Here is a 25,750-nt window from a genome sequence, read left to right as displayed (position 1 = left end):
TATCTCTGCCTTGGGCAGTGGCTTTCCTTTTCTGTATTTCCACACAGAGATGGACCCTCGGCTTTATATGTTTTATTTTTGTAATAATGAAAGATGTTCAGCATGCAGAATTCAAGTAAAATGGACAAACACTGAGAAGAAAGCAACAAATCACCCCTCAATCTACTACCCAGATGTAACTGACTACCTATGGTCCACATATGTCTCAGGCATATATATATATATAAAGAAAGGGGAGCGGTGGAGGGACAGAAGGTTTTATAAACATGGGGGAAACACACAGTTTAACTCAGCTATAGGCCGGTGTTGTAAAGAGGCTGTCTGCCCCCAAAGCAGGCCCCCTCATCTGTTCAGTAATCTACTTGAGGGTCTGGTGCGGGGCAAGGGAACTCTCATGCTGGAACCTTTAAAACCTCCCAATTCAGACAAATTAGACAAAAAAATGAGTTGGCTGAATTACAGATCCTCCTTGATTTATGATGAGGTTGCATCCCAATAAATCCATCATAAATTGAAAATGTACGTAATACACCTAATCTCCCACACATCATAGCTTACCTTAGCCTGCCTTAAACGTGTCCAGAACCCTGACATTAGTGTGGCTCGAATGCTACAATTGGGCAGCGTCATCTAGCACAAAGCTTGTTTTATAAGAAAGCGTTGAACTTCTCTTGTAGTTTATTGAGCTCTACCGAAAGTTTAAAACAGAATGGTTGTGTGGGTGTAAATGGTTGTTAAGTGTATCGGTTGTTTACCCTCCTGACCATGTGGCTGACTGGAAGCCCCAGCTGATTGTACAGCCTAGCCCCAATTCAATTATGGTTTCTACCAAATGTGTATCACTTTCACACCATCTTAAAAGTCAACCGTCTTAAGTCCGGGACTATCTGTAGTACATTCTGGCTCTAGAACAATAGCTTTCGATCTTTTGGGACCAAAACCTCAGACAGAGACACATCCACGTCACTGAAACAAAAGTCTTATGAGACCCATGCTTATCCTTATTAGAGATCCGTAATACACTCTGGTATTTTCTGCCTTCATGGTTCTGTTCTTTAAAAAAAAAAAGCTTGTCCAACCTACCAAACTGACTCCACAACCTGAAGTTTCGTATGGCTCTGTAACTGTGATTTTCAAATTTGAGCGTGCATCAGAATCACCTGCAGAGCTTGATAAACACAGTCCTCTGCCCACCCCCGAGAGATTCTGATTGAGATGGTTTGGGCTGGGAATGGGGGGTGGCGCGGCAAGAATGTGCATTTCTATCAAGTTCCCAGGTGCTGCTGCTGATCCAGGCCCCCATCTTTGAGATCCCACCCTCCTAGAATATGTTTTAAAGCAATGTACTCTCTTGGCAGAAACGATCAGAGAATTTGCTATATTCAGCAGATGAGAATTGCTGGTGCCTTAGCCCAAGAACTGTAGGTCTCTGGCATTTTTGAGGAGACTGATCAGGCACTATCTTTGGGATCTTAAACACCATCCTCCTGAAATCCACCCTCCTGAATACAGAAAAGGTCTGCTAAGCAAAAGGACGTTTATACCCAGCCCTGGTTGAATTGCCTGCCTATTAATCCCAAGCCCACAGAACATAAAACCCTCCCAGCCCTTTTGAAAACACTGTTCTATAGGCAATGAAAGGCACCATTTACCGTGTGGATTTCACTTTTCTGTTTTTGGAAAGGGAAGGAGGTAGGTCAAGTGTGACCACCCCACAGAGAAAGCTGTCCCCTGGCTCCCATTGGGGTCTGGTGGGTTTCATTGTCCCTGGATCCCCAGCTTTAATGGGAAACTCTTCCTGGCCTGAGTGGCCGCTTCAGTGCCCAGACTTTCCACCCTGCTGACTTACGAGACTGGCCTGTGTCCCAAGCTGCCTTTGCTCCTCCAACCAGAGGGCTCAGCCCCCACCCGGAATCCTCCCTCGTTCCCTTCGTAGCCTTGGGGCCCCTCCCCAGCTCCGCAGTCCTCCAGAAGCCAGCCCTCAGCTGGGAGCAGCTTCGTGAGGGAGAGAAGTGTTAAATGGGCACAGAGCCCCCTCTGTTCCATTAACAATGGCCCGTTGATGACTGGATTCTGCCTGGTTGGGCCCCTTGACTGGACTTCGGAGAGGAGGAGAGACTCCAGCCCCCCAGGCAGCTACTTCTGGGTGTGAGGTTGATTCAGAGGCCGAGGCATCTGTCTGCCCACAGAACCTCATTCTTCAGGCCCTGTGATGCAGCAGTGAGAAGCCCTCTCACCCCTCCCATGCTATCCCAGGGATAGCTTGGGGCCCCAGGAATGATTCACTTCAGTCTAATTCAACAAACGTCTATTGAACAGCTCCTGGGCACTGAGGCTCGGAGCTAAGTAGCTGTGGGAATAAGAATAACTGCTGACATGAATTCAGCGCTTACTATAATCAGCCCTACCCTGGCTGCCCAACAGAGTCACTAGGGAGCTTATAAAAACTCCAATGCATAGACACTTTCCCCAACCCCAAATTTTCGGAGTGAACCCCGGCACTATTTTGTAAAAGCTAAGTGCTTCTCGTGCCCAGCTGACATTAAACATCACCAGTCTTCTACTGGTTAAACACCACGCTGAGAATTTAACTTGATGCGACCCGTTTCATGTAGCACCTGCTGTGGGAGGCTGAATAATGTGCCTCCCACCCAAGATCTCCACATATGAATCCCCACATCTGCGGACATGTTATTCCACATAGTAAAAGGAACTTTACAGTGTGATTAAGGATTTTGAGATAAGAAGATTATCCTGGATTATCCAAGTGGGCCCAGTAAAATCAGCAGGGTCTTTTATAAGAGGGAGATTTAACTATAGAAGAGGCCTGAGTAATGCATTAAGAAAAGCTCAACCAGTCACTGCTGGCTTTGAAGGCAGATGAAGGGGCCCACAAGCCATGGAAAACAGGCAGCCACGAGAGCGGGAAAAGGCAAGGAAGAAGGTCTCCCCAAGACTCCAGAAGGAGCACAGGCCTGTTGATTTTAGGCCAGTAAAACTGATCTTAGACTTGACATTCAGAACTGCAAGATAATAAATATGTGCTTTTAAGCTACGAAGTTTGTGATAAGGTGTTAATACAGGGATATTACTAACCGTATTTTATAGACAAGGCACAGAAATGTGAGGCACTCACTTGGGGTCACAAAGGCAGAGCTGGAATAGGAAGAACTCAGGTGCATCTGACCCCTTAATCCATGCTCCCTCCACCTCACCACACAGCCCCTACTTTGCAGCCAACCAGACATGGATTCAAATCTCAGTTCTGCCACGTTCTGTCTTTGCGTCCTTTGCTAGTCGTGGGTACATTTGGCCAGGGTGGAGGCTGCAGCGAGGTAGGTGTGGAGACCAACTGGAAAGCTAGTGTGGGCCAGGTTATCTCCAGGTGGAACACCACGTGGAAGAGCTTGAACTTGATTCTGAAGGAATGGTGCCCACAAGGTGCCATCCTCTTCTTCCTTCTGCATTTCGTGATGCTGCCTCAGACTTTCAAGCCCACTCAGTCTCTGGAATCCGGCCCTCCTGTAGCAGCCCAGCTGCAGTGCGGAACTACAGGGCCGGGGCCAGGAGCAGCATTCTACTCACTGTCACCTGCAGCCAGTCTGGGGTGGCCGCTAAGCTCCCATTTCATGGGAGGCCAGCAATGGCCTGGTGCCTCCAAAGCACATTTCCTCGAAGGCCCTCCAGCAGCCTTGTGTTTAGGGCCATGCGTGTCTTAGAGAAGGCGTGTGAGACATAAAGAGGTCCCGGAGTTGTTCAGAGTTGCACAAGTTGGTATTGGTCTTGGAAGACCGGTCCCTGGCCAGGACTCTGATCTGCCCCCTGCCACACAGCTGCTGCCTTTTGGCCAAATCTGCCCGCTCAGTGCTAAAGACAGTGGATGAGTCCATGGACTACGGAGACAGACTTCCTGGGTTCAAATCCCAGCTTTACCTTACAACTGAGTGCAAGTTGAGTGCTTTAATGGAGGGGGAGGGGAGAGCTGTGACTGTTATCTGTGAAGGCACTGGGGCACCTTCTTCACAGGTGGTTCTGAGGACTCCATTTATACATGTGTGTAAAGTACTTGGAACAGTAGCTGCTTCATTAGAAGTATTAACTTCTGTTATGATTCAGCTCCCCTAGGGCAGAGACTGTCTTCCTCCCCTCTATTCCCAGTGCCTCTTCCCTTGCTTGGCCCAAAGGAGGAACTCAAGAAATGAATTTACTGGTTGACTATCAGCATTTATCAGCCAGAGGCTCCCTAGGGACTTTCCCAAATGTATTCACTTTTCAAACACTCCACCTTAGTTACTCAAACCCTTCTCCTCCTCCTCCTTGCTTGCGAGCTACAGAATTGGCACAAAACATCCTGACGCTTGCTCTGCCCCGTGGTAGGCCCATGAGCAGTTCAGAGATAACCCAGGATCGCCAGGTATCACCAACCTTGAGGACAGTGCTGCACAGTTCACATGCTGCCCAGACCTCCTCGCTTCAGGACCATGCCTGACCCTCCTACTCAGGCCTCCCTGGGACCCCTGAGCCATGCGGCAGCCCAGTTTGAGCACCTCATCCACACCAGCTCTTCCAGCTGACGGGGGCTCAGATGTCCTGTCATCCCTCCAGAGACCTGTCCCCCTCTTTCTTTTTCCCCTATTTTGAGGATGGGCTTCCTCCCCCAAGCTTGTCCCTGCACATGAATAGACCCCAGGAGAGTAGCCAGTTCCTGCTATTCCAAAAAGCCAAACTTGGAGTTCCCAACTGGACTCAACTCCTATGCTGCTCCTGCCCTGGGAAATGCATTTCTGCTCATTCTTATCTCTCACTTCTCGCTGCATTTTACAAAGATCTCCTCAAAACCTAGTTTTCTTTTTTTCTATTTAATTGCACTTTTGTTTCAAGATAATTACAGACACACATGCAGTTTTAAGAAATAATACAGAGATCCCTTGAACCCTTTACCTGGTTTCCCCCAATGGTGAAAAACTCCTGCAATATCACAACCAGGATACTGATGCTGATACAGCCAAAGTTCAGAACATTTCCGTCACCACAAGGACCCCTCATGTTGCTGTATTACAGTTGTGCCCACTTCCTTTCCACCCCCACCCCTTCTTAAACTCCTAAAAATAACAATCTGTTTTTCTCTCTTATAATGTCATTTCAAGAATGTTATAGAAAAGAAATCATGCAGTATGTCACCTTTTAAAACTGGCTTTGTTCACTCAATACTCCCAAATTCATTTAAGTTGTGCCATTTTACAGCTGAGCAGTATGCCGTGGTATCGGGTGGCTGGTTTTAAACAGAACACTCAAACACTAACCTAGAAGCTTCCAAGCACTGTATCCTGAGTAAAACAAGAATACTGGCATGTTCACCCGGTATCGAGCCCCGGTCAGCAACTCCCCTGCCAGTCTGGCCTTGAAGCTGAGCTAGTGTGCACGCCGGGCAGTGGCTCCGCTGAGATGCCCTGAGATGGTGCTCTCTAAGAGGAAGCTGGGTGCTCTAAGGTGTGGCTCTCAATCTTCCATCACCTAGGGAGCTTTAAACAACTGATGCCCAAGCCATACCCAGACCAACTCAATTGTAATCTCTAGAGGTGGGACCCCGGCCTCAGTAATTTCTGAAACTCCAGATAACTCTCACGTGCTGTCAGGGCCGAAATGCAGTGCTCAGGCAGAGTCAGCAAATGCGTAGCAGCACGCTACCCCTCTAGACACGGCAGATATCACCAAGCAGTCACCATACTCTCTTCCTGCAGAGATCGACCTTTGCAAACGCGGCGCTCCACGCAGTCACTTCCAACTGATCGACTTGGCCCAGGAACTGCAACTGACTTGCCCTCCCAGCTGAGACGCCTAAAACTGGCAACCGTCCTGCCCAGGTGTGTCTAGGCCTGGGGCCTGATGCATTAGGTAAGCGTCCCTCCAAATCATGCTACAAAGGAGAGGCTTGGCCAGTAGTAACAGCAGCCGCAAAGCTAGAGCAGGCCAGAGTTTTCTGGGCTGGTTCTGTAGGGAAAGGCGAAGGGAATCAGCCAGTGTCCATCCCCTGCAGCAGCCTACAGCCCAGCTGTGGGGGAGATGTACACGCAGAGGGTGAACCAGCGGTGCAGTCAGCACAGACAGGCTCAGGCGCATACTGGTGCAAGCCTGTAATAACAACCAGCCTGTGTGCCGTCCTCTCTATTTTCAGAGCCTCACACCAGCTTAGCTGATGTTCATGACAACCCTGTGGGGATGACCCAGGCTCAGAGTGATTAAATACCTTCCCTAAAATTACTAGAGAATAAATGGGAGAGCTTAAATAAATGGAGACGGAAATGGCAACCCACTCTAGTATTCTTGCCTGGAGAATCCCATGGACAGAGGAGCCTGGCGGGCTACAGTCCATGGGGTCGCAAGAGTTGGATATGACTTAGTGACTAAATCATCGTCAAATGGGAGAGCTGGCACTCAAGCCAAGACTGATTGCAAGTATGGGGCCTGTGTTTAGTCCTCGGAGCAGTTAGCTATCGATAGCCTGGACCTCTCTCCCCACCCTCAGCCTCCGCCTCTCCTTTCCAGGAGGGGCTGGATACAGATGGGCTCCTTGGCAGCCATGGAGCAGCCCAGACAATAGCAGTAGTCAGTGTGGGCTAAGACCCCGGGGCTGCCCTCTCTCCTGCCCCTTCCTCCCCCACAGAGCTGGTGCTGGGAGGGCAGGCAGAACTCCCTGGTGAAAAAGAGAAGAGGCTGGGTTTCTGATTTTTCTGTTGTTGTTTTTGCTAGGAATAAAGTCCCTTCCTGCTGTTAACAGCAAGGAGCTTGGAGGAAACTGTGGGACTGAGGACTACCCTGGAGGATCCAAATTCTGTGTCCTCTGCATTGAAGACAGCAGGACTGGGGGAAAAAACCAGGCAGCAAAAGAAATTCCCCTCTCTCCATCTGTCCCTTGCATGGACAGTCTCCAGGTGCAGAAAGGTTCGAAGTCTCCTTAGGAAGGTCAGTCAGTGGGAGAAAGCAGGAAGGGGATCCTGGGCCTAGGTACTGAGAGATTTTTTCTCTTCCAGTCATCTCAGAAATCCTGTCGTGGTGGCTCAGCCGTACAAAAAGGCTCATTTTGCATCCCATCTGATGCAGGCAGGGTGGCTTCTGAGCAGCAGCTCAGGATCTGGGCCGCTTCCACCTTGCAGTAAGCCAGTTGGAACATGTGGCCTCCAGTCTTGCCATAGCAAGAGAAGACAGGACCCGGGGGGTGTCTGGGATCAATTTAAGGACCAGGATTTCAAGTGACTGACATCACTTTAACCTATCTCCATCCCCACAGGTCAAAACCTGGTCACTGGCCCAACCTAATTGCAAGAGGGGCTGGGGAAGGCAAAGAGCATGTGGGTACCTGGTGAGTACCAAGTCTCTGCCAGTTGTTTGCCCAGAATTTCACCCACACAGAATATTAAAGAACATTTTGTTCTTCAATCTAATGGACCACGCCCCATTTTGATTTGCCCTTTATATGCTTTCTTTAGGCAGCTGACCTCAACCTTCCCTGCTGTAATACCCATGGCAGATTATGTTCACACTCAAGGCACACTCCTATGGACTTGCCCAAGTTTTCCCAAAACCCAAGAAACATTTTGTAGGAAAGCCCTAAGACTTTTAAAGTTTTGGCTCTTATTCATGAAAACATATAAAGGTATGTGAGTAAGAATATAAAATTAGCCGTGTGAAGAGCTTTGCCAGCCATGGTGTGGGATGGATTGGCAGCAGTTCTGTGCAGTGTCCTAGGCTCTCTGTAACTCTACCTCTACTCTCGTTCATGAAAGCAAAAGCCAAGCGAGGGAGGAAGGTGGAATCATAAGAACCTTGTATCCATTGCAGTTCTTTTCAAAAGTACTTTTTGCTCCCCCATTTGATGCTTTAACTATTCTTAGTGACCTCACCATTAATTATAATATGTGCTTTTGTTCAGTAAAGGGTTTTACTGTTACTGTTGTTTAGCTGCTGTGTCATGTCTCACTCTTTGCGACCCCGTTGACTGTTGCCCACCAGGCTCCTCTGTCCATTGGATTTCTCAGGCAAGAATACTGGAGTTAGTATTCCTTCTCCAGGGGATCTTCCTAACCCAGGGATCTAACCTGCATCTCCTACATTGGTGGGTGGATTCTTTACCACTGAGCCACCAGGAAACCCGAAAGGGTTTTATGTGCTAGATCAAAGGTTTGGAGGATAGATCTACAAGGCATGTTCAGATGGAGGGTTTGTTTAAGAGGAGGCTTGCAACTTGGCTGGCACTGGGGGGTGATGTCAGATGGCAGAATGGCAAACCAAAGGGTGGTAAGGAACTGTGTTTGGTAGCCAGGAAGGATCCCATAAAGTTGGAAAGGCAAGCTGATTTGATCTCACACGCCAGCTCTAATGGATTGGCACTGCACTGAGAAGGCGTGTGAGGCCACATCTAGTCTCAGCTGAAAAGAAGACAATGACTGATCAGTGATGTCTGCCCCGGGCATAGGACTGCTGAGTGGAATGTGTACTGTTTATCTGACAACCCTGTGCTGGAGGTTCTTGATGGGCGAAGCTATGAGAGTCAGGGTGATAAAGTTGGGCAGGGCCATCACTAACCTGGGAGGCAGGAGACCTTGTAGTGGTTCAAGTATCATCACTATCCAGTCATGCCTTCGTGAAGCACTTCCCCTCTCTGAGCCTGAATGGCTACAGATGAAAAATGAGGAACGGTAGGTAAGAAAATCTCCAAGCCCTTTCCAGTTCTGACATTCTGCACTTTTAGGGCAAGAGCCATGTTTTTCTTGATTGGTGGGGTAGGGTACAGGACAGATTTCCCTTGGACCTTTCCAAAAGAAACACCCTCTCAGACTTGCACTGCTGAAGGCAAGTACAACGAGAGCTGGAAAGTCAAGCTGCTTTGTATAAGGCTCTGGCCTGAGCTGCTGCCGACAGCATGATTTATGTCCTGGGGGCAAAATCCACTGGCATTCAACTTGACCCCAGCCTGACAGCTCTGAGGCCTCCTGCCTCTGTTCACTGCAGCCAGAGTGGAGCCGGCTCCTCCACAGGGATCCCCTGTACCCCAGGCTCCTGTCATTCTGCAACCACACTCTCATCAGCACACTCAGAGCTTCCTGGCCAGGCGGGGCGTGTGGAATTTGTGAGCAGCGCTGATCTACAGGGAAGCTGGGGAGGGAGCATCCTTAAGGGTTCTGCCTGTTGTCTTTCTGGGTCTCTCTCCAGCTTCTCTGCTGCTTCGGGGCTGACTATAGTACCTGGGACAGGGAAAGTCAGCACGTTTATCCCCAGATGAGGCTGACAGTGAGGATAAGATGCCCAGGGCCAAATGCTGTCCATAAATGAGAGGATATTGGCTCTGCCTGAGGGACACTTCTAGCTGTGGTAAGGTCATCACTTTCCTTCACCCTGGTATTTGTAGGAGACTGAGACCCCACCCGACTGCAACCAATCCAGTACTCACCACCAATCACAAGCCACAGAATCTGCTGTACCTTTAAAGACAGGGTGAGCGGTTCCTAAGTAGGACCATTTATCATGACTTGGGCTTGGGTTAGGCACTGCACTAGCATCTTCTCATTGGGTTCCTCATGACCACTGAGTGTACAATAGATGCTGTAAGTGTCCCACTGACAAATAGTGAGACCATCGAGTTTAAGTTCCTTTCCTAAGGTCACAGGGCATCAAGGTCAACGTGTAAAAGCAAAGAAGTCAAGAGAAGCCACAGTTGTGGAGAGAGTCCCTGTATGATTTGTTCAGGCTTTTCCAGGCTGTCTTGTCTGTCTGTCTGTCTCTCTCCCTTTCTATATATATATATGTGTGTGTGTGTGTGTGTGTGTGTGTGTGTGTGTGTGCACGCACACACTAAGTTGCTTCTGTCTGTCCAACTCTGTACGACCCTATGGACTGTAGCCCACCAGGCTACTCTGTCCATGGCATTCTCCAGGCATGAATATTGGAGTGGGTTGCCATGCCCTCCTCCAGGGGATCTTCCCAACCCATCAACTGAACCTGAGTCTCACGTCTCCTGCATTGGCATGTAGCATGGGGGAAGAAAAACTACGAGAAACCACAGCCAACTCTTAGAGACAGTTATGAATCAATTCATTCGCCTCACAAACATTACGAGCCCTGCCTCATGCCAGGTGCTGTGGGCACAGCACAATACGGGGCTGCTGTCCAAGGAATGAACAACAGACCCTCCCGGAGTCCTCCGCTGCCCTCCTTCCCCTGCCTATTGTTTATAAATTCACTTTTTTCCCCTATGGAAAACAGACATACCATAAAATGTATTATTTAACCGTTTTTAAGTGCACAGTTCCGAGGCATTAAGTGCATTCACACTGTTGTGCAGCCTTCACCACAGTCTATCTCCAGAACTTTTTCATTTGCCCAAATTGACACCGTGTCCTCATTGAATACTAACTCCCAGGGTCAGGCAACCACCTTTCTCCTTTCTGTCTCTCTGATTTGGCTCCTCTAGGCACCTCAAGTGCATGCGTGCGGGCTAAGTTGCTTCAGTCGTGTCTGACTCTTTGTGACCCTGGGACCATAGCCTGCCAGGCCCCTCTGTCCATGAGATTAGGCATAAATCCTGGAGTAGGTTGCCATGCTCTCCTCCAGGGGATCTTCCCTACCCAGGGATTGAACCTGCATCTCCTTCATTGGCAGGCGGGTTCTTTACCACCAGAAGCATATGGGACGTGTCCTTTCATGGCTGGCGTATTTCTCCTCCTAAGCATGCCGTCCTTCAGGCTCATGTACGCTGTGCACGTCACAGGCCCCACACTGACTTCCTTAAGGTCCCGTGTGTCCCTCCCTCCTCTCCTCCACGCTCTCCCCACTTGCTCAGACCACCTCCCCTCTCCTGGACCTGCGCAAAAGGGACAGCCTGGTCTCCCAGCCTCCAGTCCTTCCTTCCTCAGTGCATTTCCCACACCATTTCCAAAGTAACTTTACATTTCTCTTTTTAAGCTTTAGATTAGATTTTTAAATTTTTTAATTAAAGTGGTTTAGGTATGGTTGTCAAAAAGTCAAATACAAAAAGGTAGAAAGTGTAAAGAATCATCACTCAATATTCCATCTTTGCAGCTGTGCATCAGCGTTTTTAACCCCTGCATGGCTTGCTTTCACTGGGCCAGTGCACTGCCTCAACCAGCCCCGTCTGTTGAGACACTCAAGGCGCTTCTCACACGTTGGACTCCCAAGGCTGGGTGCACATCCTGGGCCATGAGTCTCAGCTCACATAGAGGTCAGTTCCAAACAAGCCAACTGACTCTTCACCTGGCTGCCCGGCTGCACAGCTGTGGGCATCCTGGACACCAGCCTCTGCTGCAACCCTTGACTAGGCAAGGGCTAGAAAGCCTAGAGCAGTGGTTCGGCACTGACCTGGCCCACGGCCAGCGTGAGAGACACGGGAAGTACCTTTGCTGATAGGGGGGTGGGGACTATTCTCTGGGGCCCTGTATCCATGCAGCTGTCAGCGTTTTCCACAAAATGTGTTTCTCACACAGCTGAGCAGGCCCTGATGAAGTGACTGTGTCAAATGAGGGTAGAGAGCACTCTCCCCCACATCCTCACACAGGAAAACAGGGCTGAGGGGCCGCGGGGGTCTGTCCTTCCAGAGATGGCTCCCTGAGAGTCTGTGGCAACCCCCACGCCCACCACCACCCCAGGCTAGCCCTCAGCCCTCTGGTCCATCCCATGGCTCTGGCCCACGGCTTCTCATAAGCTCTTAGATGTCCACTGTTGCTCAGATGATACACACCTCCAACTTGGGAGTGTCTGCTCTGGCTCTGTCTTGGCTGAGGCTGGACATGTGCCCATAAGAAAGTTTTAGATGGTTTGTTTTTAGGAGAGGAAGCTGGAGTCCCGGAACAGGAGGGATTTGGGAAGGAATGACACCCCCAGGCTGTGCAGGGGAGCATCCCTCAGCCAGGCCCCCATCTACTTCCTCGTTCTCTCATGCCTTCTCTTCTTCCTTCCATCCCTGGTTCATGTAATGGCACTTGGGCATTTACTCTCCTGTCAGACACTAAGTTGGACAGCCCACTAAGTTGGATATCCATCTCTGGATATCCTTACACGAAACAGAACCTCATCTGGACAGGCCACTGGATGGACTCCTGCATCCTCCCAGCAGAGATCGCCTCTGAGCATGCGTGCTCCTTCTCCTGGCCCTGCCCCCTGCCTCCACTCAAGGGGATCTAGAGCCACTCATGGAAGCCCTTCCAAGGTCTCCCCTCCTAGGTGTCTGGGCACCTGGCATGGTCAGGGTACCTCCCGGCCCCCAGGGCTGCAGCTCATGAGTAGGTTCAGAGTTTCCCCACAATGGGCTTCACTGCTCCTGTCTCTGCCCAGGACCCTCCTCCGTCTCAGCCCCTGGCCTTCCTCAGCCCAGGCAGCTCCTCCTCCTGCCGGCGGAAAGGCTGTAAGCAGAGCCTGCCACAGCAGAGGCCCTGATCCCCACTGTGCTCTTGGCCCAGAGCGAGCCAAGCGAGGGGAGTGGAGCTTTGCTGCCTGATGCAATGTCTGGCAGGGCCCGTCCCTTATCAGAGCAGCATTCACAGCAGAGTCTGGGATCCCACCTCCTCCACGGGAGGAAGCCATCCAAGTACAAAACTGTTCTCTGCTGAGGGCCCTTTGCCAGGTCACGAGGGAGGCCTGAGCAGAAAGGGCCCCGAGGGGAGAGCAGGGTAGGGAAGCCAGTGCCTGGAGTGTAGGGCCTCAGATCACCGCCTGCTTTCTTTCCAGGGCTCCCTCACTGGGGTTGCCTGGGCTGCCTCTGCTGTTTTCTGCCCTCCCTGCTACTACCACGTAGCTGGGGAGACAGAACTGAAAGCCACAGGCCGAGGTTCTTTATCCTCAAAAGGGTATCCCAGATTGTCATGACAATTCGAGACTAACATATGTGAAGCCCCAAGCACAAAGGCTGGCCCGCAGTACACGCTTGTAGCACACTCCCGTAGTGTACGCATGTAGTATCCACTCGGTCCCTGTTTGGGGGGCACTCAGCGCACAGCCCACTAGTATCCTTGCCTGGGAAACCCCATGGACAGTGGAGCTTGGCAGTCTATAGTCCATAGGGTTACAAAGAGTAGCACGCGCCTGAGCGACTAAACATCAGCAATACTCAGTGCACACATGCAGCACAGGCCACAGCATAGACCTGCTTCGCTCAGATAGGGAACAGTGGCTTTTTCTTCTTTCTCTTTGTATTTTCCATCAACTTAGAATGACTGAGCATCTCACAGTGGGCTAAATTCTTCGGAAAAAGCATTCAACTATTCATTCTACAGAGGCACTTACTGTGCCTGGAGCACACGGAGCAGGGATACAGAGGGAGCTCACACGCCAGTGGCTGAAACAGGCAGTGAACAAGCACATTTCCATCCAAGAAGGGAGCAAGCAAGGTGCTAAAAGGGACAGGGAGAAGGGAGACGGTCCACATTAGGTCAGCGGGCAGGGAGGGACTCTGAGCTGAGTCCTGAGTTTAACTGGGCCCAGGACAGCTGCCCTGCTCCCCTGCATTCAGGCAAGGCTGAGCCGGCATGTGCCCCTGGCCTTCACCACTGGCCCTGCTGCCCTGGCAGTGTGACCTCTGCTGGCATCCCAGCAGGGGGATACCACCTTTTCCTTTGGCTATTGCGTTACTGCTGGGTGTTGAGGGGAAGAAAGGTATCGAGTACTCCCCCAGAGATGGCATCTGCCAAGAAAAGGAAGAATTTTTCATTCTTCCCATGAGCTAAGCAAGGCGGATACCACAGCTCTAGGGAGGGTTTGTCCAGTGTCGCAGATATCACGGACACACTTCTTGCAAAGGGCCTCCTGCAGGCCACGTGCATGACCCCCATCTCGGCCATCCCCCATGACCCTGTGACCTGGCATCTGTGACCCTCTGCTACCTCCTGGGTCTGGGGATCTCTAAACCACCCTCTCCTGACCGCCCATTTGCCTGCTGGCCTTCCAAAGCTAACCCTAGGGGCAGCCTGCCTGGACCAGGGCCGAGGAGCCAACAGCCTGCCTGGGATTTCATCTGGAGGGAGTTTTCACCCTCGTGTCTTCCTTTTAGGGCAATGTCAGCAAGGTTCTCAGGAACCCTGTATTATTCAGGGGCTAAGGGGGCTGGGACAGCAAGTCAAAAATAGAAACACTTCCTGGAAGGGAAGGGAGGAGAAGGTTCAGGATCTTTGTCATCAACACAGTCAACTTTGTAAACTGTACCAAAAATGTTAGACCCAGAAGAGAGAGGACAGCCAACACAACTCCCTGTGCCCTATGCCTGCTTTTTCTCCCTCTCCATGCACCAGATACTGCTCCTCAGAGCAATATTATACAGCAGGAACCACCCTTTTCATGCTACCAGTAAAGAAACTGAGGCCCAGAGAGGTTAAGTCACTTATACAGTGTCACACAGCATGTTAGACAAGCAGGAAGAACAAGAACCCAGGACTTCTGGTCCTAGCTCCTTTGCTTCCCTCACATCATCAGATCCGGGCCCTTTCTGCTGAGAGCCTAGAGGGAAGAAAGCCAATATTTCAATCCTCTGTGCTCTGCACTCAGTACTGGGTCTCACCCTCCTAGCAGGACAGGCGGCCTCACACACCACAGGCTAAACTGGGTGAGTGAGGAACACAGCCCTGCCCAGAGTTCTGCAAACACATGCTGACTGCCTGCCAGTCAGCAGCTTCAGTGAGCTGACTTACCAGGAACTTGCTGGGCAGTGGGTACATGGCAGGTGCTGTTCTAGATGCTGGTCTGGACTTCAGAGAACTTGTAGCCTAGGAATGAGAGACAGACACGCCATCAACTGCAAAGTCCAATCATATGTGCTGTGGAGCGGGGGTGTCACTGTGGAACCTCGAGAGGCTGGAATGACTTAGATTTGGGAGCGGCAATCAGGCTGTTGCTGGAGGAAACTTGGGCAAATTATTTAATCTCTCTCAACCTCAGTTTCCTCATCTGTAAAATGGGTCACTATCTAACAGGGCTTTTGTGGGATGAGGAAATACAAATCAAGTCTTTGGCATGCTACTAGGCACAGAGTAGTAACTTTATAAATTTCAACAAATTTCATCAACTCATATCCTTCTAGTTGGCTCTTTAAACCAGAGTATAAGTCCCATGAGGGCATGGGTGGGGTCTGCTTGTTCCCTGCTGTGGGATGTAGTGCCTAGACTGGCACATAGTAGGTGCTCAGGAGATATTTAATAAGTGCATGGAAATGGCCCAGAAGAATTAGGAAGAGGCAAGAATATTCAGTTACCCTTGAACTGGCCTTGCAGCCCTCTTCCCTCCTGGCTCATGTCCATCCACCTATACTCCCAAAGCACCCTGTCCTTTGGCCAGGGTGAGCTGCCTGCTGCGCCCCCCCCAGCTCCCCCACCGCTCTGCCCTGCACAGCTGAGGCCCTCCGCTTTGGCTGCCAGGGTACACATCTGTCTTCTCATAAGCAGAACCCGAGTCTCACTGCTTTCCCCAGAGGGTAGATTTTCTGGTTGTCCCTAAAACCACTTCCATTGTATGATGAAGCTGCAGCCTGGGGACCCTCCTTTCAGCCCTCCCACTCCTCAGCGTCAATATCAGCTTGGAAAAAATTCATCTTTCCCAGAAAGAAGGATGCTCCCGGATGCACAAGGTCACAATAACACTTTTCTAAACTTATAGCAGACTGTTTCCCATGGATGAGAGTCCTTGTGGAGAAACAGAGAGACTTTCGGAAGAGGGGGTTGTGCTGGAATCTGGGGGCTTGGGGTACAGGTATGTGTTTGATGGTGAGGATAAATGAAAGCAATGGTGATTCAGGCTGCACTGGGCAATGGTGTATTTGCTCTGGCTTTTAAAAATATATACAGTTTCAGTTAGGAGTCATTTATTCCTTTAACCATTCTGTCATTTAGCAGCCATGCATGTGTCTCCTGTGTGCCTGGCCCAGTACTAAGGGATAGTGAGGGGCCCAGACAACTGCCTGCCCTCCACAAAGAGATGGTCAGCACTGAACAAGTCATTTCAAGTGGGTGTGCTTTATGACAGAGTCTCAGGTCATAATGCGGTGGGGCCAAGGGGGCCCTAACCTATCCAGGAGGAAGCTGCCCCACGAAGCTGAGACCTGAAGGCCAAGGCCGTATGAAGGATTTTGCTAAAATTCACATGGTATGGTGGAAAACCTTTAGTTAATTTTAAAACATTTATTCATCCACATGGTAAAATTTATACATCCACATGGTAAAATTTCTAATAGTGCACAATGCTACGCAGTAAATGCTGAGACTCACCTCACCCTCCTCTCCTGACTTACCCATTCCTGTTACTGGCCTCGTGTCTCCCTGCCGTCACAGTCCACTTGTATCTAGCATTTATATTTTTCTCTCCCTTAATTTTTTTTCATCCTGCATCAGAAGTTCTCAACCTGGGATGATTTTGCACCACCCCACCCCTCCCTACCCACTCCCCCTCACCCAGAGGACATCTGTCAATGTCTGGAGACATTTCTGATTGTCACAGCTGAGCAGAGGACACTCTACTGGTATTTAATGAGTAGAGGCCAAGGATGCCACTAAACATCCTACAATGTACAGGACAGCCCCCACAACGAAGAATTATCTGATCCAAAATGTCAACAGTGCTGACATAAAAAAGAACAAAATAACGCCATTTGCAGCAACATAGATGAACCTGGAGGTTATCATACTGAGGAAGTCAGACAGAGAATGACAAATATCAGCTAATACAGCTTCCATGTGCAATCTAAAAACATGGTACAAAGGAACTTACAAAGCACAGGGTCACAGATGTGGAAAACAAACTTATCATGACCAAGGGTGAAAGAGGGGGAGGGATAAATTCGGAGATTGGGATTGACATACACACACTACTATCTATAAAACAGATAACTAATAAGGAGAGCATATGGGAACAAAATCTTTAAAAAAGTGGATATACGTATGACTGATTCACTTTGCTGTACAGCAGAAATTAACATTCTAAGTCAACTGTACCCCAGTAAAAGCTAATTTTGAAAAACGTCAATAGTGCTAAGAAACTCTATCCTATATGCAGACTATGTCTGCAGCTCGCTTATCTATAACATCTACACATTATATATAACTATATATAGTAGATTATTCATATCAGCATTAGTAGATCCATCTCATTCTTTGTGGCTGCATAATAATCCATCATTTTTTTATTTAGATGTTTGTACTTTTTTGCTATTGCAAACACATACTGCAAGGAGTATTCTGTTTGTACTTTTGCCTTTGACTCATAAGGTCAAAGCATAAATTTGATGGAAGTTACATGGATGAATCAGAAGGTTCGTTAACATTTTAAATGACCTGATTTCAAGTTTCTGGGGCACAGTCCATTGGGAGAGTGGGTCTGGAGTTCTGGCTGCTAAACAGGGCTGGGATCCCCAAACATCTGGTGGAAAAGCTCCTATTTGTTCTCAACTATAGACAAGGGTGTCCTGACTGCCCATCTCTCCACAGGACCAGGTGTCCCCCACGGGAAGGACGAGCCACGTCCTGAGTGGTGCCCCTGAGCTGAGTGCCCACGGCCCCACCCTGCCCCATGGAGAAAGGATTGTCTTTGCCCCAGGACTGCCGACATTTTCTGCACAGCCTGAGAATGAGGAGCAAATATGCCCTTTTCCTGGCTTTTGTGGTGGTGGTTTTTGTCTTCATTGAAAAGGAAAATAAAATCATATCAAGGTGAGGGATGCAAACACAAGTCTTCCTTATCCAGGTGGGATGGGTGGGGGCAGAGAGGTGGCTGCAGGGCTCTCTCTGTGGACCAAGAAAGGCAATCCTTCAGCCAGCCATCACCAAGCCCCTCCTGTGCCCAGGCAGGTCATATCCACGTCCTCATGACCGCACAGCAGTAAGACTTGGACTCTGGACTCAAGCATCCTGAGTTGGAATCCTGATTCTGACCGCCCTTTTTTTTTTGGCCACAGCATGCAGCTTTCAGGATCTCAGTTTCCTGACCAGGGATGGAACCCATGCCCCTTGCAGTGGAAGCACAGAGTCCTAACTGCTGGATTGCCAGGGAATTCCCATGAGTCTGGTCCTTTCTAGCTGTGACAGCTTAGATAAATCATTTCACTTTTCTGCCTTAAGTTCCTCTTCTAAAATGTGGCTAACAATGGGGCCTGCTTTGTTGTAAAGATTAAATAAAATGTAAAAGCATTTAGCCCAGTGTCTAACACACAGTTGGTATCCTGTGCTTACTGGCTGTTGCTATTATGATTAGTTAACTTCCTGGCCTAGGATGATACCTCACACTAACAGCATATTTCCTATACTAATCCAAAGTCATGGATGAGAGATTTCCCTGCTGGTCCAGTGATTAAGACTCTGTTCTCCCAGTGCAGGGGCTCTGGGGTTCTACTCCTGGTCAGGAAACTAGATCCGTCGTGCTGCAACTAAAGATCCACATGCCTTAACTAAGATCTGGTGTAACCAAATAAAGTCATGGATGACTATGAGGCAGGGTTCTGGTACAGATACTCTTGTCAGCAGGGCTACCATGTTCAGCCACCCAGGTTGTGTACTGCTCAACTCCAGGGGTGTGCACTCTCATAGGCTACACGTAGGATGCATAGATTGGGAGTGTACCACTGTGTGCAGTGGCCCTGTTAGTGAGCCTGCTATACATGGAAAGATTTATAGACCTTCTCCCTCAGGCACAACCCTTGCACAGAAGCATCAACCAAAATCGGCAGATTAGGAATTCAGCTGGCTAGTAGGCATTATGCTGGTGCCCTCCCTGGGTTCCTCAGCATGGACTATTCCAGTCTGTGCCTACTGGGTCCTGCTGCAAGCCCCTGCAACTCTCCACCTGCACACTGGCAAGCCAGAAGTCCTGGGGAGTAAATACCTCTGGGAGAAGCCTTCAGCCAAGGCCACCTGGCAGTTTCACATCCCCTGGGTGAGGGAATCCTGAGGTGTGCTCTGTCTACACTGTCACCTGGGGTTCCCCTGGCAGAGCAATTTGGCCACAGCTATTTTCCTTCTCAAGTCGCTACCCATTCCCCCTGTGATCATGTCCCAGATAAACTACTTACTCAAATCCTTGCCTCAACGTCAGCTTCTGGGTGGTCATCCTGGGACGCTCCTTAGGGTGGCACAGGGGATGGAGTCCCCAGTCAATCACTGATCCCGGTATCCCTTTGCTCTCACAGGGTCTCAGACAAGCTGAAGCAGATCCCCCAATCCCTGGTAGATGCCAATAGCACCGACCCAGCCCTGGTCTTGGCCGAGAACGCATCCCTCTTGTCACTGAGTGAGCTGGATTCGGCCTTCCTGCAGCTGCAGAGCCGCCTGCGAAACCTCAGTCTGCAACTGGGCATGGAGCCAGCAGAGGAGGCCGAGGAAGAGCAGATGCTCCAGGCGGAAGAGGAGTGGGAGCAGCTGGAACCCCGCCCACCCGCCGAGGCCCCGCCCCGGCGCCACGTGCTCCTCATGGCCACTACTCGCACTGGTTCCTCGTTTGTGGGTGAGTTCTTCAATCAGCAGGGCAATATCTTCTACCTCTTCGAGCCGCTGTGGCACATCGAGCGCACGGTGTCCTTCGAGCAGGGTGGCGCCAACGCCGCGGGCTCAGCCCTGGTCTACCGCGACGTGCTCAAGCAGCTTTTCCTGTGCGACCTGTACATCCTGGAGCACTTCATCATCCCGGCGCCCGAGGACCACCTGACCCAGTTCGTGTTCCGCCGGGGCTCCAGCCGCTCCCTCTGCGAGGACCCCGTCTGCACGCCCCTCGTCAAGAAGGTCTTCGAGAAGTATCCCTGCAAGAACCGCCGCTGTGGCCCTCTCAACATGACACTGGCCGCTGAAGCCTGCCGCCGCAAGGAGCATATGGCCATCAAGGCCGTCCGCATCAGGCAACTAGAGTTCCTCCAGCCGCTGGCCGAGGACCCCCGTCTCGACCTGCGCGTCATCCAGCTGGTGCGCGACCCCCGCGCTGTGCTGGCCTCCCGCATGGTGGCCTTCGCGGACAAGTACGAGACCTGGAAGAAGTGGCTGGCCAAGGGACAGGACCAGCTGAGGGAGGAGGAGGTGCTGCGGCTGAAGGGCAACTGTGAGAGCATCCGCCTATCCGCCGAGTTGGGCCTGAGGCAGCCGGCTTGGCTGCGGGGCCGCTACATGCTGGTGCGCTACGAGGACGTGGCCCTCCGGCCGCTGCAGAAGGCCCAGGAGATGTATCGCTTTGCAGGCATCCCCCTAACCCCGCAGGTGGAGGACTGGATCCAGAAGAACACCCAAGCGGCCCACGATGGCATCTACTCCACGCAGAAGAACTCCTCGGAACAGTTTGAGAAGTGGCGCTTCAGCATGCCCTTCAAGCTGGCGCAGGTGGTGCAGGCCGCCTGCGGCCCGGCCATGCGCCTCTTTGGCTACAAGCCGGTGCAGGATGCCGCCTCGCTCTCCAACCGCTCCGTCAGCCTGCTGGAGGAGCGCGGCACCTTCTGGGTCACGTAGGGGGCCCGGGGTGCCAGCACCCCTGCTGTTGAAAGTCCCGCTCTGCCTGCCTCACCCAGGCCCGCGGGGAGTCTGCGGCGCTGCCGCAGGGCGTGGGCTGGAAGACGCATCGGGCGTAAGCCGCGCCTGCGCTGTAGAAGTAGGCCCCCAGCCAGCTCGCTTCCCCTGCAGCTGTGGGCCCGGGGCTTCCCGCTGAGAACAGGACGGTGGCCGGCCCTTTTGAGGGCTGTCAAACCCAGACCTAAGGGACTGTCGTCTCCTGAGCAGACCCAGGCAGGCCCGGGCCTGTTCACAATTCTTTCTCTCCTCTCCCTCTCTCTCCCTCTTTCTCTCTGTCTCTCTCTCTCTTTCACACACACACACACAGAAACATACATGAAACACATAGATGGCCTGTAGACCTAGTGGGCAAGGGTCTACAACTATTTAACAACCGGAAGGGGTTCCAACATGAACTAGCCACAGTCAGATCCCCTGCTTTACTCAGTGTGAACCTTTCGGTTTCTGAATTTCTTCATGATCCAGTGTAGCATTTGAGTGGGTCACGGGGAGAGGTGAAATCAGCTCTATATAGAGCGACAAAATATACGTATAAAGACACATACCTACATTCACACCCCACACAGAAAAACAGAAATACATGCACACATACATACAGAAAAAAAGCTTTTCAGAGTTATTAGAGCATGAGGGAGGGACTTCCCATGTGGCACTAGTGGTAAAGAACCCGCCTGTCAATGCAGGAGACATAAGAGATTTCGGTTGGATCCCTGGGTCTGGAAGATCCCCTGGAGGAGGGCATGACAACCCACTCCAGTGTTCTTGCCTGGAAAATCCCATGGACAAAGGGCCCTGGCGGGCCAAAGTCTATGGGTTGCAAAGAGTCGGACAGGACAAATGAATTAGCTTGCAGCATGCAGGAGGATGGGGGAGTGAACCATGACCCTATTCCCCATGTAAGTCTGAGGCTGGATGATGGGTACAGAACTGCTAAGTGCATGGCCTCTGCCCCCCTTAGATTCTCATGGCTACTTCCCTCCTGTCCTTGCTGCTAGTAGGCAGCATGTTTTAAATTGGCGTGTCTGACCCCCGTGTGATGGCAGCCTGAAGGCCCTGTCCCAGCTTGGTTGACTCCCCAAGAGCATGTCCATGTTTGAAAGCTGCTTCAGGCCTGAGTGGCAGGAGCATTTGTGGTCCCTGGAGACAAAAGGCAGCTCAGGAGTCCTGTCATGTCCAGCCAGGCCTCTGTGGGGCAGGGCCCAAATGGAAGTATAGAGCGCTCTTGGGGGAAAAGTCACATCAGGATAGCCCCTCCCCTGAGAAGACAGTGGACCGAGGTCAGCCACATGGTTGGTTGTCATGGTTGTGTGGTTGGTGTCTGGAATTCCTCCTTTAGGGCTCTGGGAAGAGTGTTGCTCAACATGGGATGATCTGAGTGTTTTAAGTTATTTATGGTTTGGTCTCTTGTGGCTATATTTTCAGGTTTGTTTCTGCAGGAGTGCTGCTTGGAAGCATTGTGGCCTTGAGTGGGGCTGGGAGGATCAGTGGGGAGCATTTTAGATCCTGCTGGAGCCAGAGGATTAGGAGAAGGAAACTTCCTCCAGAAGGATCAGAGCCTAGCTGGCCACATGGCAGCCCACAGTGCCCCACGGGCTTTTCTGTTTGAACCCATGTGGAACAGATCTCAGAAATCACCAGTGTTCTTTGCTGAGTGTCCGAGGCAGCATAAATTAGCAGTCCTCACCCCTCCTCAAGAAGAGGCCAGATTTGAAAATCTCTCCCAAGCCCTAACATATTTCCTGGGGGATCAGGAGCCTATGATCAAGCACCAAATGTCCCCAAAGCGGAAGCCTTTCCCCACTCTCACCCAAAACCAGGGAGTAGAACTCAGTACCCCCTGAGAACTTGCAGGAAGAAACAGAAGTTCACTAAGGGCTGTTTCTGATTTCCTGGACAACCTCTGTATCAGATCCATCCCATTATCAAGCCTGGAGGGCTGAGTTTTGTTTCGAGTATTATGGACAGCAGGGAAATACAAGATCTGAGTCCAGCTGGGGTTGCTCTAGGGAAGAGAGGGGTGCATCCTGGTGGAAAGCCAGGCTTTGAAAAGGTGAGGACAGTGGCCATCTTGTGGGATCCATTACAATCAGTGCCCTGGGTCTCCATCACCGTGGATTCAACCGATCAAGGAAATCTCTAGGTTTTATAGTCCAAGCATAAACTGTGCAGGGAACTGGCTCTAATTTGGGGTCCAAAGGTACTCTAGCTCTGAAAACTTGATCCTAGGGCAGAGTGGTGCCAGGATGGTTCTGGCAGGCCCAGAGTGCTGGCCGTTCTTCCCCAGCCCCTGCCCTGCTCCCTCCACTGTCCCTTACTTGGGGTGGTGGGGGTCAGACACCTCTATCCAGCACCCTTCCTGGGTCCTGGGGCTCTCCTAGTGTGGATAGCAGACTTCCTTCCTTCCTTCCTTCTTTCCTTCCTATGCCTTTGGGGCTAAGGCCTCTACCCCTGAGTCCTGAGGACTGTGTGGAGAATGGACCTTTGGGACTTCTCAGGACATTGACAATTTGTACACTGCAGGTTGACTTAATTTATTTATTTTGTGACAAAGAAGAGATGGAAAAATATTTTATTATTTGCAGGGACTCAAAGCTGTACCCAAATCAAGAAAGACAACAGTAATAGAAGCCATTCACTTCATGTATACAAGGACACTCCAAGACAATTCAAAGTACACCAGAGGACAAAGCTGAGAGCATGGGAGTCATGACAGCTGCCGGGTATTTTTTTAGCTTGGGTTTTTCCCTCTTGTTGATTTGAAGATATGACAGTAAGACCCTTTCTGCATTACTACCTTTGCCCACGTGTCTGAAATAAGACACAACTCACCTGAGTGTTGCCTTGGGCTCAGCAATGCTCTGGGAACCCTTGGGGTTTTAGGGAGGACAGGGTGGGGTGATTACTGACTTTATACTCCTTGGGACCTGATTGGAGACCCACCTGAGGTGTTACCAGCAGGGAGCTGTGTTAGGGAGAGTGGTCCGGCTGAGAGGCAGTGCCTCGTTTTCCAGCAAGGCCAGCCCTGGTTTGTTTTTCTGTTCCCGCTGTGCTCCCCCCTCACACCGGAGCCTTCCCCTCTGCAACACCCACCTGCCTGGAGACAGGGAGTGTTGAGGCCTCACCTCTGCCAGCCACCAGCTCCCTCAGAACAAGAGGCTCATTCAGCAATGAGCGTTTACTCATTTTCTTCTTCTTCATGAAGACCTCTTTAGCCCAGCCTATAAAAATAGCCCAGAACATTCCAGGCCTTGGTGAGACAGGGCAGTGTCCAGCACCCTCAGGGCGTCACCCCTGCTACCCATTCCTGGCGTTTCCTCTGGACCTTGTTTATAAATCTTGGAGTGGATGAGGACATGAGGAAAGGGCTATGGGAGCAGGATTTGGGAGGGGGCAGGATTCCTGAGTCCCATAGAGAGGTAAGAAGTGCAGATGTGCAGGGCTCTGTAGCACAGCTCCTGCGGGTTATCACCAAGTTATCACTAAGGTGGAGAGAAACAAGCAAATTCTAGCCTTTTGTCTGTTTATGTGATGTACTCACTTGAAAATAAAAACAGAAAAACAAAATGTTTGTCTGCCAGCACCCTCAGCCTGGGAGCTGTGCCAGAATCTGGTCTGATGGGACAGCTGCTGACCAAACCCTTAAGAGCAAAAGTCCCACCGAACCCATTGCAATGACATCTTTCCACCTCTGCTCTCCAGATGAGCTCCAGGGAATCCGTGTCCCAGAAGAGGTATGCTTGGCCAAGCAGCAGACACGAGGTGTAAGCATCCAATACTCTAGTCCTAACCCTGAAGGTCTCTTCCAGCCCTGGGCCTGTGTTAACTGACTGTGGGGCCTGTCCCTTAAGAGGCCCTGGATTATGAAGGATGGAAGCAGAAGACTGGATGGCTGTGTCCCTGAGGCAGGGAGGGGATGGGGGGAACAGATGCCTGCAGAGGATACTCCTTTAAATTTGTGCAGACTGATGAGATCCAAGAAGAAGCGGGTCTTGTCAGTCTGCTCACATTTAAAGAAGAGGCATCCTCTGAGATCCAAAGTTGATGGGTTTGCCTGAAAGAGTCCTAGGACATGGTCCAGTTAGAAAGGGAGGGAGGAGGCCCAGGGTTTCCTGAATGCAGCCACGTGGTCTTTCAACTACCATGGTTTCAGGAAGAGTGGAAGCTGCTCTTTACCTCAAAAGGATGAAGCAGAATTAGCAACTACAGATGCCTTAAGAACTTCAAGATCCTAGGATCTTGTGACCTTTGTCATTCCATACTGTGCATGGGGGACTAATTAGTTATGCGTTTCCAAGATTATGTGGTGCCGTCTTCAGGGCCTAGCCCATATTGTGGACCAGGTATTTTATTTGTATTTATTTGTCAAATAAAATGACCTATGTATCTTGCTTCTTCTAACATTGGGCTTGAACGGGGCACCCCCTAAAGTCTCCATTTCATCTATACTTTCTAGGCCAAATCTGCCTGATTCACCTGCTCACTCCTGGATCCTGCAAACTTTTTTTGCCAAGACCTTGGCCTTATGTCATATTTCACGGCCACGTAGTACAGGATACCCCTTTCCTGGCCATAGGTGGCCTGGTATGTACATATGTGTCCACACATCTGTATATGTAGCATGTAGCTCAGCCTGCTTGGCCCTGTTGCTCCCAGCCCCCTTGCCATCAATGTTCTTGCCGTGGCTACAGTCTCCTGAAAATACAGGAGTTGCCTTCAGAAAGCTGGTGGCTACTGCCAGTCAGGATCTGCTTTGCAGAACAGAATGTGAATTATTTAATTAAAAATGAAAACACGCAACAAGCAGAATCTGAAATGTGTCTCTGTCCTCTTTGTATTTATTCTCAGCAGCAATTAGGTTGTAAAAATTAACAGGAAAACTTATACGTCAATTATATCTCAATAAAGCGGTGTTGGGGCAAATAAAAAAAAAAATTAACAAAAAAAAATTAGCAGCCGTAGGAAAGGGGTAGCTTCCAGCATGAAGCAAGTCACAGAAACTGCTCCCTGTTCCTGAGAGGTGAAAGGCATGGAAAGTAGGGATACGTGCAGGGCCTGTGGTGAAGGTGAATGTTCTTTATGTTACCAGAATGTCAGAGCTGGCAATAACAGTTTGGAGTTGGCTGCAAGGACAGCGTCTGAGAGAGAAATACCCAGGCACTGTCAGACAGGGACAATAGTTAGAGGCCAGGGGACCTGGTGACAAGTCCCAGCTTTGCCACTTT

General features: G+C 50.6%; 1 protein-coding gene and 1 long non-coding RNA gene across 15 annotated transcripts in view; one reads left to right on the top strand and one right to left on the bottom strand.

The window, feature by feature from the left end:
* The window catches only part of LOC147342942 (uncharacterized), a 46,371-nt gene extending 27,183 nt beyond the window's left edge, over positions 1 to 19,188 (bottom strand). The window contains exons 1-2 of the long non-coding RNA XR_015156857.1: positions 19,052 to 19,188; positions 14,691 to 14,765 (exon numbers count right to left, since the gene is read on the bottom strand). This is a non-coding gene — a long non-coding RNA (uncharacterized LOC147342942). The remainder of the gene's footprint in view (positions 1 to 14,690; positions 14,766 to 19,051) is intronic.
* CHST3 (carbohydrate sulfotransferase 3) overlaps positions 1 to 25,341 on the top strand; it is a 37,972-nt gene extending 12,631 nt beyond the window's left edge. For 2 of the 14 annotated variants that reach the window (XM_086382161.1, XM_086382168.1), the window contains 5 exons: positions 5,742 to 5,895; positions 6,751 to 6,932; positions 7,289 to 7,360; positions 17,475 to 17,696; positions 19,169 to 25,341. In XM_086382161.1, coding sequence (XP_086238287.1) covers positions 17,557 to 17,696; positions 19,169 to 20,468 — 1,440 coding nt within the window. In that variant the 5' untranslated portion in view covers positions 5,742 to 5,895; positions 6,751 to 6,932; positions 7,289 to 7,360; positions 17,475 to 17,556 and the 3' untranslated portion in view covers positions 20,469 to 25,341. Of the gene's footprint in view, positions 1 to 5,741; positions 5,896 to 6,750; positions 6,964 to 7,288; positions 7,361 to 7,487; positions 7,655 to 17,474; positions 17,697 to 19,168 lie in introns of all 14 variants that reach the window. The other 12 variants (XM_086382160.1, XM_086382166.1, XM_086382158.1 and 9 more) reach the window with 9 other exon arrangements.
* Positions 25,342 to 25,750: the final 409 nt, after the last annotated feature.

Source organism: Bos grunniens, chromosome 28 (genome assembly GCF_055505025.1).
Source record: "Bos grunniens cultivar Pamir isolate PY7600 chromosome 28, Bosgru_T2T1.0, whole genome shotgun sequence".
NCBI classification, from domain to species: domain Eukaryota; kingdom Metazoa; phylum Chordata; class Mammalia; order Artiodactyla; family Bovidae; genus Bos; species Bos grunniens.
The sequence above is the reverse complement of the archived record's forward strand: the minus strand, read 5'-3'. Positions and strand labels throughout refer to the sequence as shown.